The sequence below is a fragment of the Microplitis demolitor genome, chromosome 2 (assembly GCF_026212275.2).
Source record: "Microplitis demolitor isolate Queensland-Clemson2020A chromosome 2, iyMicDemo2.1a, whole genome shotgun sequence".
In the NCBI taxonomy this organism is placed as follows: domain Eukaryota; kingdom Metazoa; phylum Arthropoda; class Insecta; order Hymenoptera; family Braconidae; genus Microplitis; species Microplitis demolitor.
In genome coordinates, this window is record NC_068546.1 from 1,052,381 (window position 1) to 1,071,041 (window position 18,661).

General features: G+C 33.1%; 3 protein-coding genes across 4 annotated transcripts; 2 read left to right on the forward strand and 1 right to left on the reverse strand.

The window, feature by feature from the left end:
* The first annotated feature begins 2,442 nt into the window (after window positions 1-2,442).
* Window positions 2,443-8,191, forward strand: LOC103580406 (microsomal triacylglycerol transfer protein). The gene is made up of 6 exons (XM_008562138.3): window positions 2,443-2,579; window positions 3,999-4,299; window positions 4,477-4,500; window positions 5,104-5,291; window positions 5,496-6,146; window positions 6,216-8,191. The coding sequence occupies exons 2-6, from the start codon at window positions 4,239-4,241 to the stop codon at window positions 7,959-7,961; spliced, it is 2,670 nt and encodes an 889-aa protein (XP_008560360.1). The 5' UTR covers window positions 2,443-2,579; window positions 3,999-4,238; the 3' UTR covers window positions 7,962-8,191.
* A 227-nt stretch (window positions 8,192-8,418) lies between these two features.
* On the reverse strand, window positions 8,419-9,548 carry LOC103580405 (growth/differentiation factor 2-like). Its single transcript, XM_008562137.1, has one exon. The coding sequence runs from the start codon at window positions 9,457-9,459 to the stop codon at window positions 8,419-8,421; it is 1,041 nt and encodes a 346-aa protein (XP_008560359.1). The 5' UTR covers window positions 9,460-9,548.
* A 442-nt stretch (window positions 9,549-9,990) lies between these two features.
* Window positions 9,991-17,965, forward strand: LOC103580404 (long-chain-fatty-acid--CoA ligase 5). 2 transcript variants are annotated; one of them, XM_008562135.2, is made up of 8 exons: window positions 9,991-10,141; window positions 10,225-10,370; window positions 11,407-11,530; window positions 13,144-13,480; window positions 13,553-14,021; window positions 14,249-14,539; window positions 16,084-16,305; window positions 17,123-17,965. In XM_008562135.2, coding segments are annotated over exons 1-8 (2,046 nt in total). In that variant the 5' UTR covers window positions 9,991-10,140; the 3' UTR covers window positions 17,579-17,965. The 2 variants fall into 2 exon arrangements, with proteins under 2 accessions (XP_008560357.1, XP_008560358.1); XM_008562136.2 differs by lacking the exons at window positions 9,991-10,141; window positions 10,225-10,370 and adding an exon at window positions 10,803-11,186.
* Window positions 17,966-18,661: the final 696 nt, after the last annotated feature.

Here is an 18,661-nt window from a genome sequence, read left to right on the forward strand (position 1 = left end):
GATAAAGAAGACACAAGTTATTAAATTTTAAAAATCAGAATTTTGATTTACAAAAAAAAAAAAAAAAAAAATTTGAAGCCTTATAAAAATAATTTTTAAAAAATAAATCTCAGGAAATCGTAATAAATCTATTCCGTCGATCTGATCAAATCACAATAGATCTCAATTATTTTTTTCCTGGAAATCAACAATAGTAAATTATTTATAATTTAATATGAAATATATCGAAGAAGATATTGTTATATAAATTTGATAAGTTTATATTAAAAAATGACGTAAAATTTTTTTTTATCATTTTGTTTTTTCCACAAAAAAAAAAAACCGGCAATAAAAAATTTATGAGCTTCTATAAAATTAATATATCATTTGTTAATCAGTTATTTTTTTTTTCTTTAAAGTGTAACAATCGCTATGACTGCTGCTCGGACTTTTGTAAGCCAATAGGAGTTGGTGTCATACGTGCTTGCATGCCTCGTATTGAATATTGAGTTACACAAATGTATGGCAAATGAAGAAACGATTCATCATTAAATAAAATGTAAAAAAATGTATATTGTCCGTTATTTTTAATCCTGGGTCTACAGTATTTTTGGAATCATAAAATTTTTTTACTCAAGACTTTAAATTTCATGATATTTATAATCCTGTATCAAAGATATATGACTTTTATAATTTATAAAAAAATATATATTTTAAATTTTGTGGAAAATGAACAATTTATGACTATGTGTGATCCATACATGCTCATATATGAAGCATATGTGAATCATATATAGAGCATATATGGAATTCATATGTACCATGTATCTGTCATATATGATTCATATATGAAGAATATTTGAAAATGATGTGAGCCATATATGCGTCATATGTGGAAGTCATATAATCCATATGAATAGCATATATGAAAATTATATGACCCATATATGCTTCATATATAAAACACATATGATTCATATATTAAGAATATATAAAAGTTATATGAGCCACATATGCGTCATATGTGAAAATCATATAATCCATATATGCTTCATATATAAAACACATATGATTCATATATTAAGAATATATAAAAGTTATATGAGCCATATATGCGTCATATGTGAAAATCATATAATCCACATATGCTTCATATATAAAACACATATGATTCATATATTAAGAATATATAAAAGTTATATGAGCCATATATGCGTCATATGTGAAAATCATATAATCCATATATGCTTCATATATAAAACACATATGATTCATATATTAAGAATATATAAAAGTTATATGAGCCATATATGCGTCATATGTGAAAATCATATAATCCATATATGCTTCATATATAAAACACATATGATTCATATATTAAGAATATATAAAAATTATATGAGCCATATATGCTTCATATGTGAAACACATATGGTAATTATATAATACACATATGACATATATGATCCATATATATGATTTATATATAGCATATATGAAAATTATATGATCCACATATGCTTCATATGTGACTCATACGATTCATATACATAGCATATATGGAATTTATATAAACCATGTATGCGCCATATATGTAGCGTATATTATTCATATATGTTCTAAAAATGAATCATACATGGAAATTATATGATTCACATATAAACCATATATGAAACATATGTGATTCATACAAAAGCATATATAAGTGATTCATATATGGAACACATATATATCATATATGCTTCATATATAAATTGTATGAGCTTCATATATAGCTAATTTTCAAAAAAAATTTTGATTTCAAAAAAATTTTCACTCAAAATTCGATAATTTTTCTTGGGATGGCTAATTTACCCTTTATTTCCCTAAATACCATAAAAAAATTCCTCTAAAATTTAGCCTTACTTTGCCTGAAATTCCTTTATATATGTATAAATATATATGCCTACATATATGAGTGTATAATATATATATTGTATCATGTCACTACTTAGATACAATTACTTCCGTCCGCCCGTATGACAAGAAGATCGTCTGATTCAATTCATTCATGGATTCGAAACCATCCGGTGTGTCGTGATAACGAAGTTAATAATTATTATTGTTTTATCCATTGCCAAAATCTTATTCACACTATTAAATACGTATTATTATTATTACAATGAGTGCTAATAATAGAAATATAAATAATAAATCCGTGTTTTTATTTTTTTCGTTTTGAACTCAGATAAATGTTATCGGGACTGAATTGCTCGCTTATCAATACCATGGGAAATTTATTTAAAAAATAAAAACAACAAATAAACGTCAGTGAAGAATGCTTACTCATATAAAGACAAATGAGATAGTTTTAGTGTCACAGGTCACTGAGGATAACTATAAAGTGATGATGGTTGTTTACTGATAACAATAGATCAAAGGTCAAATATATATTTTATTCTAGCATTTTAGTTAAAACTCTAATAGCCGAGTTATAGTTGTGTTAAATATTAAAACAGTGATGTTTATAAATGGCTATGAGGATTATTATTTATTTATAACTTCAATTTATAAATAGAAACTATTCTAATAGATTTGTATCGGTAACAATTCTGATCAATGTAAGTTTTTAAATTTAATATGTGTCTATTTTAAGATATTGACAATTTAGTCAAAAATTTATTCAAATTTGCGTTGATAATTCATTTTTTCATTTAAAAAAATTTTTTCATGGTTGTCAGTAAATTTCATAAAAATCTATTCATTGAATTTTTTTTATGACATGATTCTGGAAAATTTATCAATAAGTTGATTTAATTTTAAAAGTTTCCAAAAATACTATTGATTCAAAAGTTTATATATATATTTGAATATTCATCTAGATTATTACTTGCTATTATCGCGATGGCGCCCAAATGGTTTATATTAATTCCTATTTTTGAAAAATTCCATTTTTTTTGGAAAATTAATTATTTTGGACAAGTTTGAAAATGAGCGAAATCATTCGATTTTTAAGACTTCCACTTTCTGGAAAACGGCTCATAAAAAAATGGCGCCCATTTGAAATTTAAAAAATGAATAAAAACAAATTTTTACTGCTCCTAAATTTTGCAGTACAAAACTCCAAACTTATTCAAAAAAACTTTCCAATAATTTCCCCCGATTTTCTGTAGGCTCAAAACTGTCAGTCAAAAAAAATTCATATGACTTCTCTTACAAATTTCTAAAGAAGCAACAGCTGCACTCAAAAAATTATTTCAAGCTCATAAAATAACTTTCAATGACCACCCTTACTAATTTCAAAAATTTCAAAAATTCAAAATAAATTCCAGCTACCAAATTTTTTCTTAAAAAAAAAAAAAAAAAAAAAATCAAATTTAACTTTTTTCAAGTTCATTAAAAATTTCAAATTTTTTTTTTCAAGTTCAAATAAAATCCTCTTATATCTTACGTCGCTATAATGTATTACATATCAGCTGATAATAAATAAAATTAGTATCAGTTGATAAGATAACTTTCTTTAAAATCTAATCCACGATTCACGATTCGCGATCTGCGTGATCTTCAGAGTTAAAAATAATAATAATAAATATATATATATATATATATATATATATATATATATATATATATATATATAGTGTGTTAAAATAAATTAACAGACAAGAGAGATTGCAAAAAGAAAAAAAAAAAAAAAAAAAAAAAAAGTGCAAGACACATAACTTCCTTATTGAAGTGTAACAAACCTGGGTCAGTTATCGAGTAAAACAGGTCTTTCCCACTCCACCAAAGTTTTTCCAGATCAACTTTTTTTCATCAAGTTTTTCAAGCCGACATTCCTTTCATTCCATTCTCAAATATAGACAATAAATAAAAAATAATAAGTCTGCTTAATTATTTATCCCGGTGCGATTTGCTCGATCCACTTAAGAAACTCATCTCATTACTTTATCCATTAATTACATATAAATGTATTTATATATTTATATATATACATATATAAATAAGTTGTTGAATGTTTAAATTTATTGTATACATAGATACAGATACCGGTGGGGAATGAACGAGGAGAAAATAACATAACCGACTCACAGAAGGGGAAAATAAAAACGATAACGTCTTCAGAGTACGACGTACGTTGTCTAATTATTCGTGTTTACTCAACCAGGAATTGTTAAAGCTCAAGTGCACGGCAAATACCTGCAGCAGTCATATATTTTACCGGCTATTTCGCCTAATTTTGAAAAATTCAAGTGGAAGAACAAAAAAAACTACTTAAGATGGCCGGCCAAGAACGGCCGACTCTCTGCCTCATTTATTTCGTCTGTCTCATTTTTTTTGGTAAGTTTCCTTCTGTTTATTAACAAAACCCCCAAATATTTCGTATATTTTCGAAAAAATTTATTTTTAACTCAAATATTCCCGCCGTAATTCACAGTGTCAAGGCCTCGCTTTTGCCGGCTCAAGGTCATCATTTTTTTTCTGTTTATTTTTTATTAAAAAAATTTTTTTTTTCAGGCTCCAATTGTCAAACGGCGCCAGGTAATTTTTCATTTTTTTATTTAATTATCAAAAATTATTTTAAAAAAAATTAAATTTGCAAATAGTTGGTCTTGTTTGATAAGAAAAATAATTATTCATAACTAAATATATCTGTTTATATAATTTTATAACAATGGAGTTATTTATTGCATTGTGATAAAATAAAAAAATATTATCCAATGCATGAATTTATATAATCAATTCAAACACGAGCCCTATCATTTAATTTAATCAAAAAAAAAAAAAAAAAAAAAAAAAAATAGGAACGAATTCCGGATGCTATGAAGCTCCGCACGTACAAACACCCGCACACTTTTAAATAACTGTATAGTGTTAAAATTCTACAACGCTCTGATCATAGTATTGTCCGCATTAAGTGTAGCGTGTTCTTCAGTCGTTACTCGACCCTCGCTTGGTCATCTCGTTTTAATTTTCTACACTACTGCCTTTTATAATACACACTAGTGCCTTACTTCAAATCGGGATAGAAAATTTTTGAATATAAGTTAACACTAGTTGAATAGGATCTTTGATTGGTATCATAAAATTTGGCGGGAGATTTTATAAATATGAATTTAAAGTGTTGCTTATTGATATTGTTAGCGATAGTGGGAGTCGGAGGAGGATGGACTGTTGGCAATGGCCTCAAGTATCAGCTGACTACGACAATTCTTTCACGTGAGTCAGGATCTAGTACGGGCGATGTTGGGTTTCAATTGACCGGTTATTTAGTAGTCGATGCTATTTGGCAGGATCCAAATGACCAGTACAATTATCTGCTCGCTATTGAGGTAAATTTAGCTCCAAATATTTTTCTTTCAATTATTTTAGCCCAGAGAACATCTAAAAAGTCTTTATTTGGGTATCTTGAGTTAATTTACAAAAAAAAAAAATTTAACTCCAAAGATGGGTTCGAACCGATAACCTCGGGCGATAAGAAATCTATTGGTGTAGTGGGTTTACTATCTAAAACACACTTATGTATTTATTTTTAGTTAACATCCCCGCAGCTGTGGATTAAATCCCGTACGGCACCCGAGCCTGAAGGTTTTGTTGAACACACGTCGAAACTGGATGACGTGTCCAAGGTACCGGTCTACGTACTTTGGCGGCAGGGAGTCATTGAGAAGTTTTATGCTGGACAGGACGAAACGACGTCGTCGTTAAATTTGAAACGAGGTCTTGCTAGTTTGTTCCAGTATCGTACTTTAGATGGAGATTATCGAGAACATGACGCCTCGGGAACGTGCAATGTCACTTATGAATCGACGGGTCCCAGCTCGATGCGTAAAATTAAGAAAAACTGCGATCAAGATTTGACAGCTAAAAGGGAACATCCGAATCCAATAATGGGGGTTGATGTTTTGAGTACCCGGGTCGCTGATTACAAACTTAATGCAGCGTTGCTGCCAATTGTGATTGAGGAATTCGAGCAGCATGAAGTGAGCTTGAAAACGAAGCCTGAAGTTGGAGCGACGGTAACTTCGCAGAGAATGGTTAAGGAAGTTGGAGGCACCAAGGTGGCTAAGAAAATTCAGGCAGCGAATGTTAAAGACGCGGTGGCATACTTGCAGCCTGGTTTCAGAGAAGTCAAAATCGGTTCCCAAGTTGAATCGGTCTCTTGTCCAGACTCTGGTTGTCTAACTGTAAGTATTTACTTCAACCCTTTGAGTCATCAACTTTTACAGTTCTCTAATAAATTTTTATGATTCTAGTTGGAGAAATTGATTGAAGAAAACCGTGAGGCCTTGGAAAATTCAGCTTTAGGAACAGCTAAATCAGCTGCAGCATTTCTGAAACTTATTCCTGTTATGCGCGAAGCCACGGCGGAAGATTTGGTGAAGATATTAAAGAGCCCACGCTACTTTCCACTGAAGACACAGATTCTAGATGTCCTGGGAGCGGCTGCAACTCCTGCAACTCATCAGGCAGCGATGAAGATTCTGAGGACTGATGACTCTGGCGATGAAACCGAAAGATACTTGTGGGCATTATCTATGGCGCCGTTGCCTCACCCAGATATCATCAAAGATGTGCTAAAGAAATCCGAAGAGACACTTCAGAATGAAAAAGTATCCGAAACTTATGCCCTGACCGCTGGTGCCATGGCTCGGCAACTCAATGATCCAGTTGTCAAAGAAATGGTCAGAGTGAGCTTAGAAATAGGTCTCGATACTTGCAGCAGCGAAGAGTGTCGCCAGAAATTTCTACGAGGGCTACGGAATTTACGTAGCAAAGCATCTATTGCGGCATTGCTGGACTCCGCAGTCAATGGAACTAAATCCACGAGTGTCACTGCTTGGCAAGCTTTGAAGTCGCTCGATACCCAGTTTATAACCAGTGAAATAAAAACAGCCGCCCGAAGAGCTTTCTATCAAATTGGCGGACCTAAGAAAGACAGTACCATCCGAACAATCGCAGCAGACATTATTCTAGAAAATGATCCATCTACTGAAGATCTTCGTGGCTTCTTGAAGTACCTGAGCACCCAGGATTCCATGTTCGAGGTTCGGAGGTACATCAGCCAAAGGCTAGAACAGTTAGCAGAAAAAGATCCAGTCTTCAATGACAAACTGGAAGCAGCTTTAACTGCTGAAGCTTGGCGTGTGCGCAACTACAATGTTTTAGCACACAAAGGACTGAGCACCGCATTCACGAGACCCTTTCTGAAGTCATCAGCCAGCAACGGGTCCCTGGTAACCGTCCAAGAAGTTAATTCCGGTTTGTTGAAACGCGGTGTTGTTGACGTTGTCTTAGCGACTGCAGCTCATGAAGAAGCATTATTTTCATTGGGTTTATTTGCTGGTGGATTGGGTTCCTTCATTTCGTCATCATCCAGCGACGATGACTCTGAAGAATACGAACTGGCAACTGCTGGAATGGAATTAGGGTTCCTGGGTGTTGGAATAAGGCCGTTTGTTTTCTTTACGGGGCAAGGCGAGCTGATGGGCCACGTTTGGTCAGGCACTGGATCCGAAAGAACTCCAGCTTTTCAGGCTATTGCTAACCTACATCGTCATCACGAAATAGTCCCTCTGACTTCGGGCTTCGTTGCAGAAATAGATATCGAGGGCGCAGTTAGCTTCGATCTCGCTGGGCAGATCCAGCTGAGCTTGTGGTCAAGAACAGCCCAATCACTTGTAGAAATGGGCGCTGGGATCGCAGTACGTGGTGGTGTAAAAGTGCGATCCGACTTTGTGCAAAGCACGGCTGAGTTCGCGCTCACCTTGGAACCTAAGCTTGAGCTGTCAACTGACGTGGACTTTTCAGGACCGGTTAGTTTGTGCATGAGACTAATGCAGCCTGAGACCACGGTCAAGCACCAGGTTTACAAAATTGAGAGGATACCGGGCAGTAGGCATAGACTTAGGAAAACTAAACGTAGTATTGTGCCATCACCAGCTCGTTCTTATTTACTTAATAGAAAAAATAACGAAATGTGCTCGAAAGTGTTTAGTTAGTGACTTAATTTAAATAAATTTATAACATGATTTTTAAAATAATTTTTATTGAACAATTTACGTTGATGTGAATGTGTTGTGATAACAAATTTTAATGACTGATAAATATTTTAATATTTTTTTGTTTTATCGTTGTAATTTTTTTTTTTTTTTTTACTGTACAATAGATATAAAATAATAATTATAGTATCATATTTCTACACTGATTTATATCATCCATTATACCTCGTAATAAAAATTTATTTTTACCAAAAATATATTGAAAAGTATAAAAAATCACACAAAATTGTTTTTATAAAACTTTCCGTCTTACCCACTATGACGTCTTATTTTAATACAAATTAATGATCCTCATGAAAAAAATTTATAAAAAAAATATCAGTATATATTTTTTTTATTTTAACATATATTTTTTTTATAAATTTTTTTCATGGGGGTATACATTTCCATGAGTTTTTCATCGACATCCGCACTCAACAACAACCATGTCCTCGTATCCATACTGATAAGTAAGAGTTCCACTGGCATCCAAATAAAGCAGACTAGTGGGCGCTAATCGAGTTGGAACACAGCAGACACGCCCGACAGGTTTTGTGCCATCAGCACCCTGGAGTGCTCCCGAAACCAATGCCTGGACAATGGCGTGCTTGGTAGGACTCAAATGGTCCCCAAATGGAAACAAACACCTTCCGACACACTGATAGGCGTCATAACCAGGTGGTGCCACGATCCATTCATCATAATTTATAGCAGCGAAGTCGACATATAGTGGACGTTTGCGACACGGATTCCTACGTCGACGTCTATTGTCTGTCCAGATGACGCTCGGAGTGTCATCGGTCTCTTCATCAACGGAGCGACGTTTTCGACTCTTGGGCTTGGTGTAACTCAGCACTAAAATAGGGCTGTCATTTTGAATCAAGTTATTCCCGTAGATGCGCCCGCGCACCAAAAATCTCAATGACCCACCAGAGGTCATTTTTACAGCCTCCGTGACATTAAATGCACGCCAAGTTTCTTCTTTCCGTGAGTCACGAAATTTGTCATCTTCAATTAAGTTGTTCAGCATCATAACACGTAGAATCATTCCTGCACTTCCTAACAACTCGGCAGCTTCAAGATTCTCCTCGGGATTCGCTGGTGGCAATCGAAATTCAAGAATTCGGCCGCCACCGTTGTGATGATAAGAGTTGATAGGCGCGGATACGTGGAGTGGCTGAAGAGCTCGCACTATATCAGCACTAGGTCTTCGATGGTAAAGCTTCAGCATATATTTAGATACAGACCCACGGTATTTCTTTTTGTGGTAGCGCAGGGTCTGGCTAGACAGGTTTTGATGCTGGTTGATGATGCTAGACGGTAGCGATACGTCAACTTGGATTGACGTTTTTGTGACGATATTAGAGCTGGTCCAGTTGACAGGCGAGGTCCTCCACAGAAAAAATAATCCCAGGATTCCCGAAAACGTTATGAACCAACACTGAACTACACTTCCCATTTCAATTCCGTTTTACTTAAATACTTTGCTGGACTTAGACCTTGCTGGGAAGTAAACGTACCACAGCAAGAAACAAACTGTCTAAATATTCCTTCGTAAGCTTTTTAAATGCTACCTCTAAATAGAAACCAATTGACCGTGGAATTTTTTCTTATCTACCAAAGTGTTGCCTTTGAAGTATTCCGCGCCAGGAGCTTCACCCCCCAAATCAACGCAGTCTCTGCTTACCCACGTTTATTTCTAGAACATCTGTTTTGGGTAAGTCTTCAGTTTATGATCTGCACGTTGCCCAATGAGGATAATCGTCAGCAACAGCTGAAGATGAAGCAGAGCGAGTGCCTTTGCAAAACTGGCTTACCGATCGGTCCCTTAAAATTTCCCGCACAGGATGCTCGCAAACAAGCCAAGGGGTGGACTCGAGGGTGAGATATTGATTACTGACGTCATAGAATCGCAGACGCAGTAGACACCCTAACAATAAAACCAGTGCGGTTTCCCTGCAGTCGTTGTAATCAAAACCTTGTGACATGTCGTAGTCTCCTTGTCTTTTAATCCCGTCGTTTTATAACTCTATTTGATAATAGTAATAGTAATAGTAATAATAATAACAATAATAATAGACATAATCTTTTTAAAATCGTTGGATTTTTGCTGTTTAACAAATCAAGCATTGACGCTAAAAGTAAGTAAATTCACAATGATATAATTTAAATATTTCGAAAAATTACTGAATAGTGTATCCACGAATTTTGGTTTTGATAACAGTGTTTCAGGCTTCACTAGACAGTTATTTGCCGTACATCGGTGGTGCAGGTGCCTTAGTATTAACTGGTGTTGCAGCATACTATGCGACAAAACCGATTCCCGAAACACCATTGATGCCTCTTGACGCTCAATCGAGGCTACTTCCGGTGAGCGATAGATCTGGGAATCACTTGTTTATAGAATTTCATGGTAATTCCATAGTGGTTGTTTAAAGCTGTGAATTTACCTTTGAAAAAAATAACCCAGTGTTTCGATAGACGTAATCAAGTCGGTTTTCATGCCCACTTTGATCGGAAAAAGTAATGACCGTAGATTGGAATGATTATCATTATCAGGTATCGTGTTTATCAACATACTGGCTACTGGCTACTAGCTACTGGCGTTAATCCAATCCAACAGCAATCACCAGTCTGGTGGTTCTTAATAAAACACTATTACCCTCTACTACCTCGTAAACTATATTTAAATCTTACGATATAACGAGACCAAGTGTCTTGTGTAGTCGTAGATGACGACGCACAACATAACGTAGTGGCTGTGCCTCTTTGAACTATCTAGTTATATTTTAAATATTTTATTTCGTTAGATCTCGTCTTAGTAGACGCAGTTATAATCGCGACATCGTGATCGTCACGAGTTAACGTTTCGCACTGAGGCCAAAGATACATCACGCGTTTTTGAGTTACAATTTACAGCGAGAATGATCAAAACCCATCACTTTTTGCCTTGCGATCGTTCGTGTTGTCATTATTTGATGCTCCGATAAGGGCTAAAATTTGAAATTCTGATAAATTGGGCACACGCTCATACATTTACAGTTCGTTTTATTTGTATTCCGACAATAAAGTTGGGTTTTTTTGTAAAATAAGTGGTTATTTTTAATAAAAATGCCTGGCTGTGGCAGTATTCAGCCGAATATTCGTGTCCCAATTGACACTAACGATCAATCTGACACAATAAAGGTGTCTATTGTCTTTCATTATTCTTCAGTTTAACAGAGTGTTAATTTGGTGACTTGTTATTTAAAACACGCATTACATTTTAAATGTATCTGTTACACTTGTCATTTCTGTAGCTTTGCATAATTAGATGCTTTTAATTACGCTTTTGTTATGTAACGATTTTAGAAAAATAGTCGATTTGTTTGTTAATAATAAAGTGAATGACGTTTTTCTGTAACAGGGAGCTGAGTATATCCGTGTCTCAAAATTCTACAAGGACAGCAAGGATGGTAAATTTGTCAGTTACATTCACGAAGATGTGCGCACACTTTATGATTCCTTTCGCAAAGGAGCTAAGGAATCCAGTAAGTCATTTTTCTTTTTGGTTGCCAAAAAAAATAACCAGTTAACTATTAGCCAAAAAATTTTTGGATGGCTTGATATTAATATTTTCTTGACATTCGCAAATTAGTAACTGGTAATGTAAATTAAAATGATAAACAAGATATTTAATAAGTATTGAAACTTAAAAATTGTCAGCGGATGGTATGATACAAAAATTAATGATGCTTTAACAAAAGTTGGCATCGTATCTATAATTTGGCGTCCCTGAAAAGTGCCTTCCGCATCTGTACGATTTCCAAATAACTAAGTCATTATATTTAAAATAAAAAATAAACTCGGCAATATTTATTACCGTGTATATTAAAAAACACATTATTAACATGAGATGTTAAAAAAAAAAAATAATATGTTATCAGAGAATATTACGGTATTTTTTGTATTAAAAAGGTGAAAAATGGCTGACCTTGACGGCCAATTAAAACTTCCCGCTGTTTTCGAGCTCAAAGGTTACTTGTAAATTTTCGCGCTATTCGGGCTCAAGAAACGCTTAGTCGAAAAAACTCTATTTCGCTGAAAAAAATTTGATTTTGTCAAACCTTTTTGGAAAAAATCGACTGGTTTGATTTTTGAGACTTTGACTAGAATTTGAAAACTCAATTTTCGAAAATCGGACTGAAACCAATAACATCCCTTTTTTTAAAATTTTCAATTTTCTTGGCGGGAAGTTAGAAATCGGCTGGTTTGACTTTGAGACTTAGCTTTGACTATAATTTGAAAACTCAATTTTCGAAAACGGAACCGAAACCAATAACTTCCTTTTTGAAAATTTTCAATTTTTATCGCGGGAAGTTTAAAAATTGTGAGAATGAACGAAAAGAGCCAAATATTTTGAAGAAACTCTAATGTAAGGGATTTTTGATAAAAAATACTACTCTGTGTAGTAGAAAGTGTCAAAAAATGAAATTTTTGAATTTAAATTAATGAATATTCTATTGGGCCCAATTTTTTAGTTATTTCTTATTGTAAATATTAAAATACAGTAGTAGATTTTTTAACAAGTCTAAAATTTTCGCACATGCGCCGAATCTTCAAATTTCCTCCCTGTTTAGAGCTCTTATTAAAAGAAACGATTAGAAAAAAAATTTTAAATGCGTTTTAATGCTTTTGAATACTTTGAATACTTTTGAATTATCCTTCTTATGGGCATTCAACATTGCAAATCGTTTCGAATCGTTTTTTTTAAAGAGGGAGGGAAGAAAGTCGTACTCGACTCTTGTGAGAAAACAAATGACATGAATCAGCGCATGCGCCATTCTTTCTGTAAACGGAGGCAAAAATTCAAACTTATGCAGATATGGCAAAAAATAGTTAACACCGAGGGAAGTAGGACAGCCCAATCCGCTTTCGGCTCAAGTAAGCAATTACACACGAGGGTTGAAATGTTCTACTTCCCTCTCTTGGTATGTAATATACTATCTTGTTTTTTTTTTCGATACCGCTGGCTAGTTAGTGGTTTGAAACCGAGTCAAAGCGACTAATTCGACTAGGATCACCTAAAATTTTCGGGTAATTTTTGTTGTAAAATTAACAGAGCTATCTGGTATTTTATGAAAATCTTTGGCAACTTTGTTAGATAATGGACAGTGCCTTGGTTGGAGGGACGGACCAAATAAGCCTTACCAGTGGTTGAATTACAACGAAACGTTATTGCGAGCCAAGAACCTGGGATCTGGACTGCTGGCTTATGGTTTAACACCTGGACCACAAACACTCGTGGGTCTTTACAGTCAAAACAGTCCCGAATGGGTTCTAACTGAACAAGCGTGTTACACATATTCGATGGTCGTTGTCCCGCTTTATGACACACTTGGACCTGATGCCTGTGCCTACATTATCAATCAAGCGGAAATTAGTTTAGTTATTTGCGAGGATGATAAAAAATGTAATTTATTACTCGACAAAGCTCCTCGGTAAGTCCTAGAGACTAGATCTGGAAATATAAGTGATGACCTGACTAATCTGATTAGTAACTTTTGAACCAGGTGTCTGAGGAAATTAATTGTAGTAAAAGAAACACGTCCAGCGACAATTCAACGGGCGAAAAACCGCGGAGTCGAATTGTTGCGATTCGAAGACGTTGAGCGTCTTGGAGCACAAAAAAATTTTCCCGACGTACCACCTAGGCCTACTGATCTATGCACAATTTGCTACACTTCTGGTACTACGGGTAATCCAAAGGGTGTGATGTTGAGCCATCAGAATGTTATGGCAGGAGTATGCGCAGTTTTGCTGCAGCTCGGTGATCACAGACCAGCTTCCAAAGATGTTATGATAAGTTTCCTACCCTTGGCTCATATGCTAGAGCGATGCTGCGAGAACGGGATGTACATGGTCGGTGGATCCGTTGGGTTTTATGGCGGTGATATCAAACTACTGCCTGAAGACATGAAAGCTCTAAGACCTACAGTGATGCCCGCAGTACCTAGACTTCTTAATCGTCTTTACGATAAGGTGAGTTTGCTTACAATAATCAGGTTTACAGCTTTTGCCAAAATTAATCACAAAGGCCTTCTCAATCTGCCGTCTATTATTAGATTATACGGTTACTTTGTGATCTTAGACCAGATGCTTTGTGTCAATGCAGTCTGGAAGACGAATAAGTCTTTGACAAAAGACATTTGTTGGTTATTACATTGATTAATTGCATGGTTATTTCTGGTTTCTGTTGGGCGAAACAGGTTCAAGCTGAACTCCAGTCATCATTTTTCAAGAGAATGATTTTTAACATGGGGATAAGTTCAAAAGAAGCTGAGATTAAGAAATGTATTATCCGAAGCAATAGTTTTTGGGACAAATTGGTCTTTAAAAAAATTCAGGAACAAATGGGCGGGAGATTGAGACTAATTGTCGTTGGATCAGCGCCTCTGGCCGGAAATGTTTTAACTTTCGCCAGATGTGCTCTTGGTTGTCTTATTGTCGAGGGCTATGGGCAAACTGAATGCTGTGCACCAATTACTCTAACTATTCAGGTAATTTTATAAAATTTTGAACAGAGGTAACATTTTGCTCAATTTTAGAAACTCGAAGAATTTCAATACAGTCGACCCGTCATAAGCCTGCTCGTAATAGGCCTTTTTCCCCGATCGGCAGTTACTAGGCCCACAGCTCCCCACTTAACCACATTTTGAGTTTTGTACCAGACGGCCCGTTATAAGCCTCCGTTAAAATTGACAAAATTATAAACTAACAATAGGAACAAAATATCTAAATTAATGATGATAATTTACTATCTATGTTTCGCGGAGAATAATTTAATCATTGTTAAGTAAAATATAATTTATTGTTGATAATTGTAATCCGGAATTGCATTTAAAGCTTCTGTTACAATTTAAAAGTTTTATTGATCATTATGTTGATCAATAAAATTATTATTATTATTACTGTAATTAATACCGTTGTCATTATAATTTTTTGCATTATAATTATTATTAGTGTAAAAAGATAAGTATTTATTTTAGCGCCATAAGCATCAGAAAAATCGGGACTGGCGGATGTAAGAAAACGCAAACATAACCTTAAAAATCGCATAAAATAAAACAGGCTTATAACGGGTAGTCGATAACAAAACTAATCGGACGGGTGGGGGTCTGAAATTCCAAGAAAAATTTCTCCTACGTCCCCTAGACCAGGCTTATGACAGTCGACTGTAAAAAATGAAACAGTTTGTGTAATAAGGTGTCATAATTCAATAAAATAATTTTAAAATACGAATGAAAAAAATCAAAATGGCCGGAGATAATTTATGCAATATCATCACCTCGAAATTTAGCGACCTCGTAACTAGTACTCACGTGGTTTATTTGACTAGCAATTCATATGCCAGATATTCAGTGAATGAACTTACCTCAGGCTATAAACGGATTCAGTAAAACTGTTACTTATTTCGAATTGAAAGTTATTTTTATCGCCGCTCTATAAGTGAGGTTAGAATTTTGAATCCGAATTAACATAAACTCTCTATTCATTATTTTTTTTCGCGGCAATTAATATTAAATTTGAAAAATTTGATGGTCAATAAACATATTAATAAAATAAACAAAATAAATCCATCTGTTTGTGTTTATTTTGGCTCAACTCGCGGTAGTATAAAGTATGAGAGCCAGTAAAAATAATATTAATAATAAACTTAAATATTCATAAAATTTTTTATTGAGAAATTTACCGCAAAATCTATTTAATTTGTTAGCTTAGTAATAAAAAATAATAAATAATAATATTTATAATCATCAATGTATTAACAGGTTTTATATAAAACTATTCACACCTCGTAATGTTAGTCTATTTTAGAATTCAACGTAAATATACTCACGAAACGTGATAGTTAAAAATAGTAGACGAATAAATAAAAATATATAAATAAATGTATATATTACGCGAAAGTTAGTTCATCGTTAAAAATTTTTGAGACTTTTGGCATATGATTAATGACGGGATTATCATTCGTCATGTTACTTTTTCGTGACTAATTAAGAGCAATGGGCGGTAAATTTAATTTTTAAATTTTTGGCAACAGGGTGATTACATACCAGAGCACGTGGGTCCTCCGGTAGCTTGTTGCTGCATTAAATTAGTTGACGTACCTGAAATGGAATATTGGGCAGCTAATAATCAAGGTGAAGTTTGCGTAAAAGGCACTAATGTATTTTATGGTTACTATAAAAATCCCGAAAAAACAGCTGAGGTTATTGACGAACAAGGATGGCATCATACTGGTGACATTGGAATGTGGCTTCCAGTAAGTTATTATTTAAAAAAATTTTTTTTTTTTAGTTACTCTAGTATTTCTAGAAAAATTTTTTATTCTAGAGAATATTTTAGAATTTTTTGGAAAATTTTGCTGAAGTTTTGAAAAATTCGGAATTTCCGAAAATGTAACGAATATTTTAAAAAAATGATACTTTTATGAAATATTACGAAAATAAAAAAAATTGGAATGTTTTCAGAAAATTTTTCAGCTGCTGGAAATATTTTGAAATTTTTTTAACTTAAATATTTTGAAAAGTAAAGAATTGTCGCAACCATTGAAAAAATTATGGAATATTTCGTAGGATTTATTATTTTAGGCAATGTTTCAGAAAACACGAAAATTGTTCGGAAAATATGAAATTTTTTCTGAAATTTAAGAATGAGTTGAAACAATAGGAAATTTTCCTAAATTTTTTTCGAAAATTAAAGAATTAGCGAAACCAAAAAAAATCCCTATAAATGGAAAAAATTGATTATTTTGAAAAATACTTTAGAAAATTTGAAAATAGTAAAGATTTCTTAATGTAGAAATTTTTGGAAAATTCAAAAACTGTCTAGAATAAAACAAAAATCTTTAAGGAATATTTTAAAAAAATTTTCAAATTAAACCAACTAAAAAAATTCATTATTATTTTGAAAACTCAAAAATGTAAGAATGTTCGATAAAATTTTCAAAAATTGCATTTTTAAAAATAGCACATTCTTTTTGAATTTAGAAAAATTGTTAAATTTCATAAATTCAAAAAATTTTTTCACCATTTGCTAAAACTGAAAATATATAAATAACAAAAAAATTAATTTTTCAGAATGGATGCCTAAAAATAATAGACCGTAAAAAACATATCTTTAAATTATCACAAGGAGAATATATTGTACCGGAAAAAATAGAAAATATATATATAAGAAGTCAATATGTACATCAAGTATTCGTCCACGGCGAGTCACTCAAGTCATGTGTCGTCGGAATAGTTGTGCCCGACGTCGACGTTATTAAATGCTGGGCTTCTGAAAATAGAATACCCGGTACCCTAAGTGTCCTTTGTGCAAACCCCGAAGTTAAAAAATTGATCCACGACGATATGTTAACATGGGGACGTGAAGCCGGTTTAAAATCATTTGAACAAGTGAAAGATATATATTTACACCCCGATCCATTTTCAGTACAAAATGGCCTATTAACACCGACATTAAAAACAAAACGGCCTCAACTAAAGGCGTACTTTAAACCTCAAATAGAGGATCTCTATCAAAATTTAGACTGATTTCAATAATAAATTATGTAAAATATCTTAAAACACGGAGGGAAATTTACAGTAACAATTACAATATATTACGGGAATAGTTCCCATAACGCATGGTAAATAATTATTTGGTAATGTCGGTTATAGGAACGACACCCATACATATTATGGTAATCATTACCATAATGTTATAGTAACCATTACCATTACAATATGGTAATGATTAACTTCATATTATGATAACCATTACCATTATCTACGATAATAATTACCATAATGCATGGTAATCGTTACCAGAATGTACAGTTACCATTACCGTAATGTATGGTAACCATTATCAGAATATTATAGTAATTTTTACCATAATGTATGGTAACTATTACAATAATATTATAACTTTCTACAATATTAAAGTAACGAATACCATAATATACTATAATTATTACAATAATCTGTAGTAATTATTACTATAATATTATTGTAATTTTTACCATAATGTATGGTAACTATTACAATAATATGATAACTTTCTACAATATTAAAGTATCTAACACCATAATATACGATAATTATTACCATAATATGTAGTAATTATTACCAGAATATTATAGTTATTTTTACCATAATGTATGGTAACTATTACAATAATATGATAACTTTCTACAATATTAAAATAACTAATACCATAATGTGTAGTAATTATTACCAGAATATTATAGTAATTTGTACCATAATGTATGGTAACCATTACCATAATTTATAGTAATCATTACCAGAACATTATAGTAATTGTTACCATGATGTATGGTATACAATACCAGAATATTATTGTAATTTTTACCATAATGTATCGTGAATCTTACAATAACATTATAACAGCTTACCAGAGTATTAAAGTAATTAATACCATACGTATGGTAACCATTAATATACAGCATGGTAACCATCAATATCATCTTATGAAGATAATTACCATAATTGGACATGTTCCTACTTGCTTATGGGAATTATTCCTATAAGTATGGTAATCATTACAATAATTATATTACCATGCAGTATGGGAACTGTTACCATAATGATGGGGATCATTCCCATAGCTACGAA

Bases quoted from the DNA above. Each gene is read 5' to 3' on its own strand.
- LOC103580405 (XM_008562137.1), bottom strand. From the start codon at position 9,459: ATGGGAAGTGTAGTTCAGTGTTGGTTCATAACGTTTTCGGGAATCCTG.
- LOC103580406 (XM_008562138.3), top strand. From the start codon at position 4,239: ATGGCCGGCCAAGAACGGCCGACTCTCTGCCTCATTTATTTCGTCTGT. The intron at 4,501-5,103 runs GTAATTTTTCAT...TGATATTGTTAG, and splicing joins CAATTGTCAAACGGCGCCAG to CGATAGTGGGAGTCGGAGGA. The intron at 5,292-5,495 runs GTAAATTTAGCT...ATTTATTTTTAG, and splicing joins ATTATCTGCTCGCTATTGAG to TTAACATCCCCGCAGCTGTG.
- LOC103580404 (XM_008562135.2), top strand. The intron at 14,022-14,248 runs GTGAGTTTGCTT...TGGGCGAAACAG, and splicing joins TTAATCGTCTTTACGATAAG to GTTCAAGCTGAACTCCAGTC. The intron at 14,540-16,083 runs GTAATTTTATAA...TTTTGGCAACAG, and splicing joins CAATTACTCTAACTATTCAG to GGTGATTACATACCAGAGCA.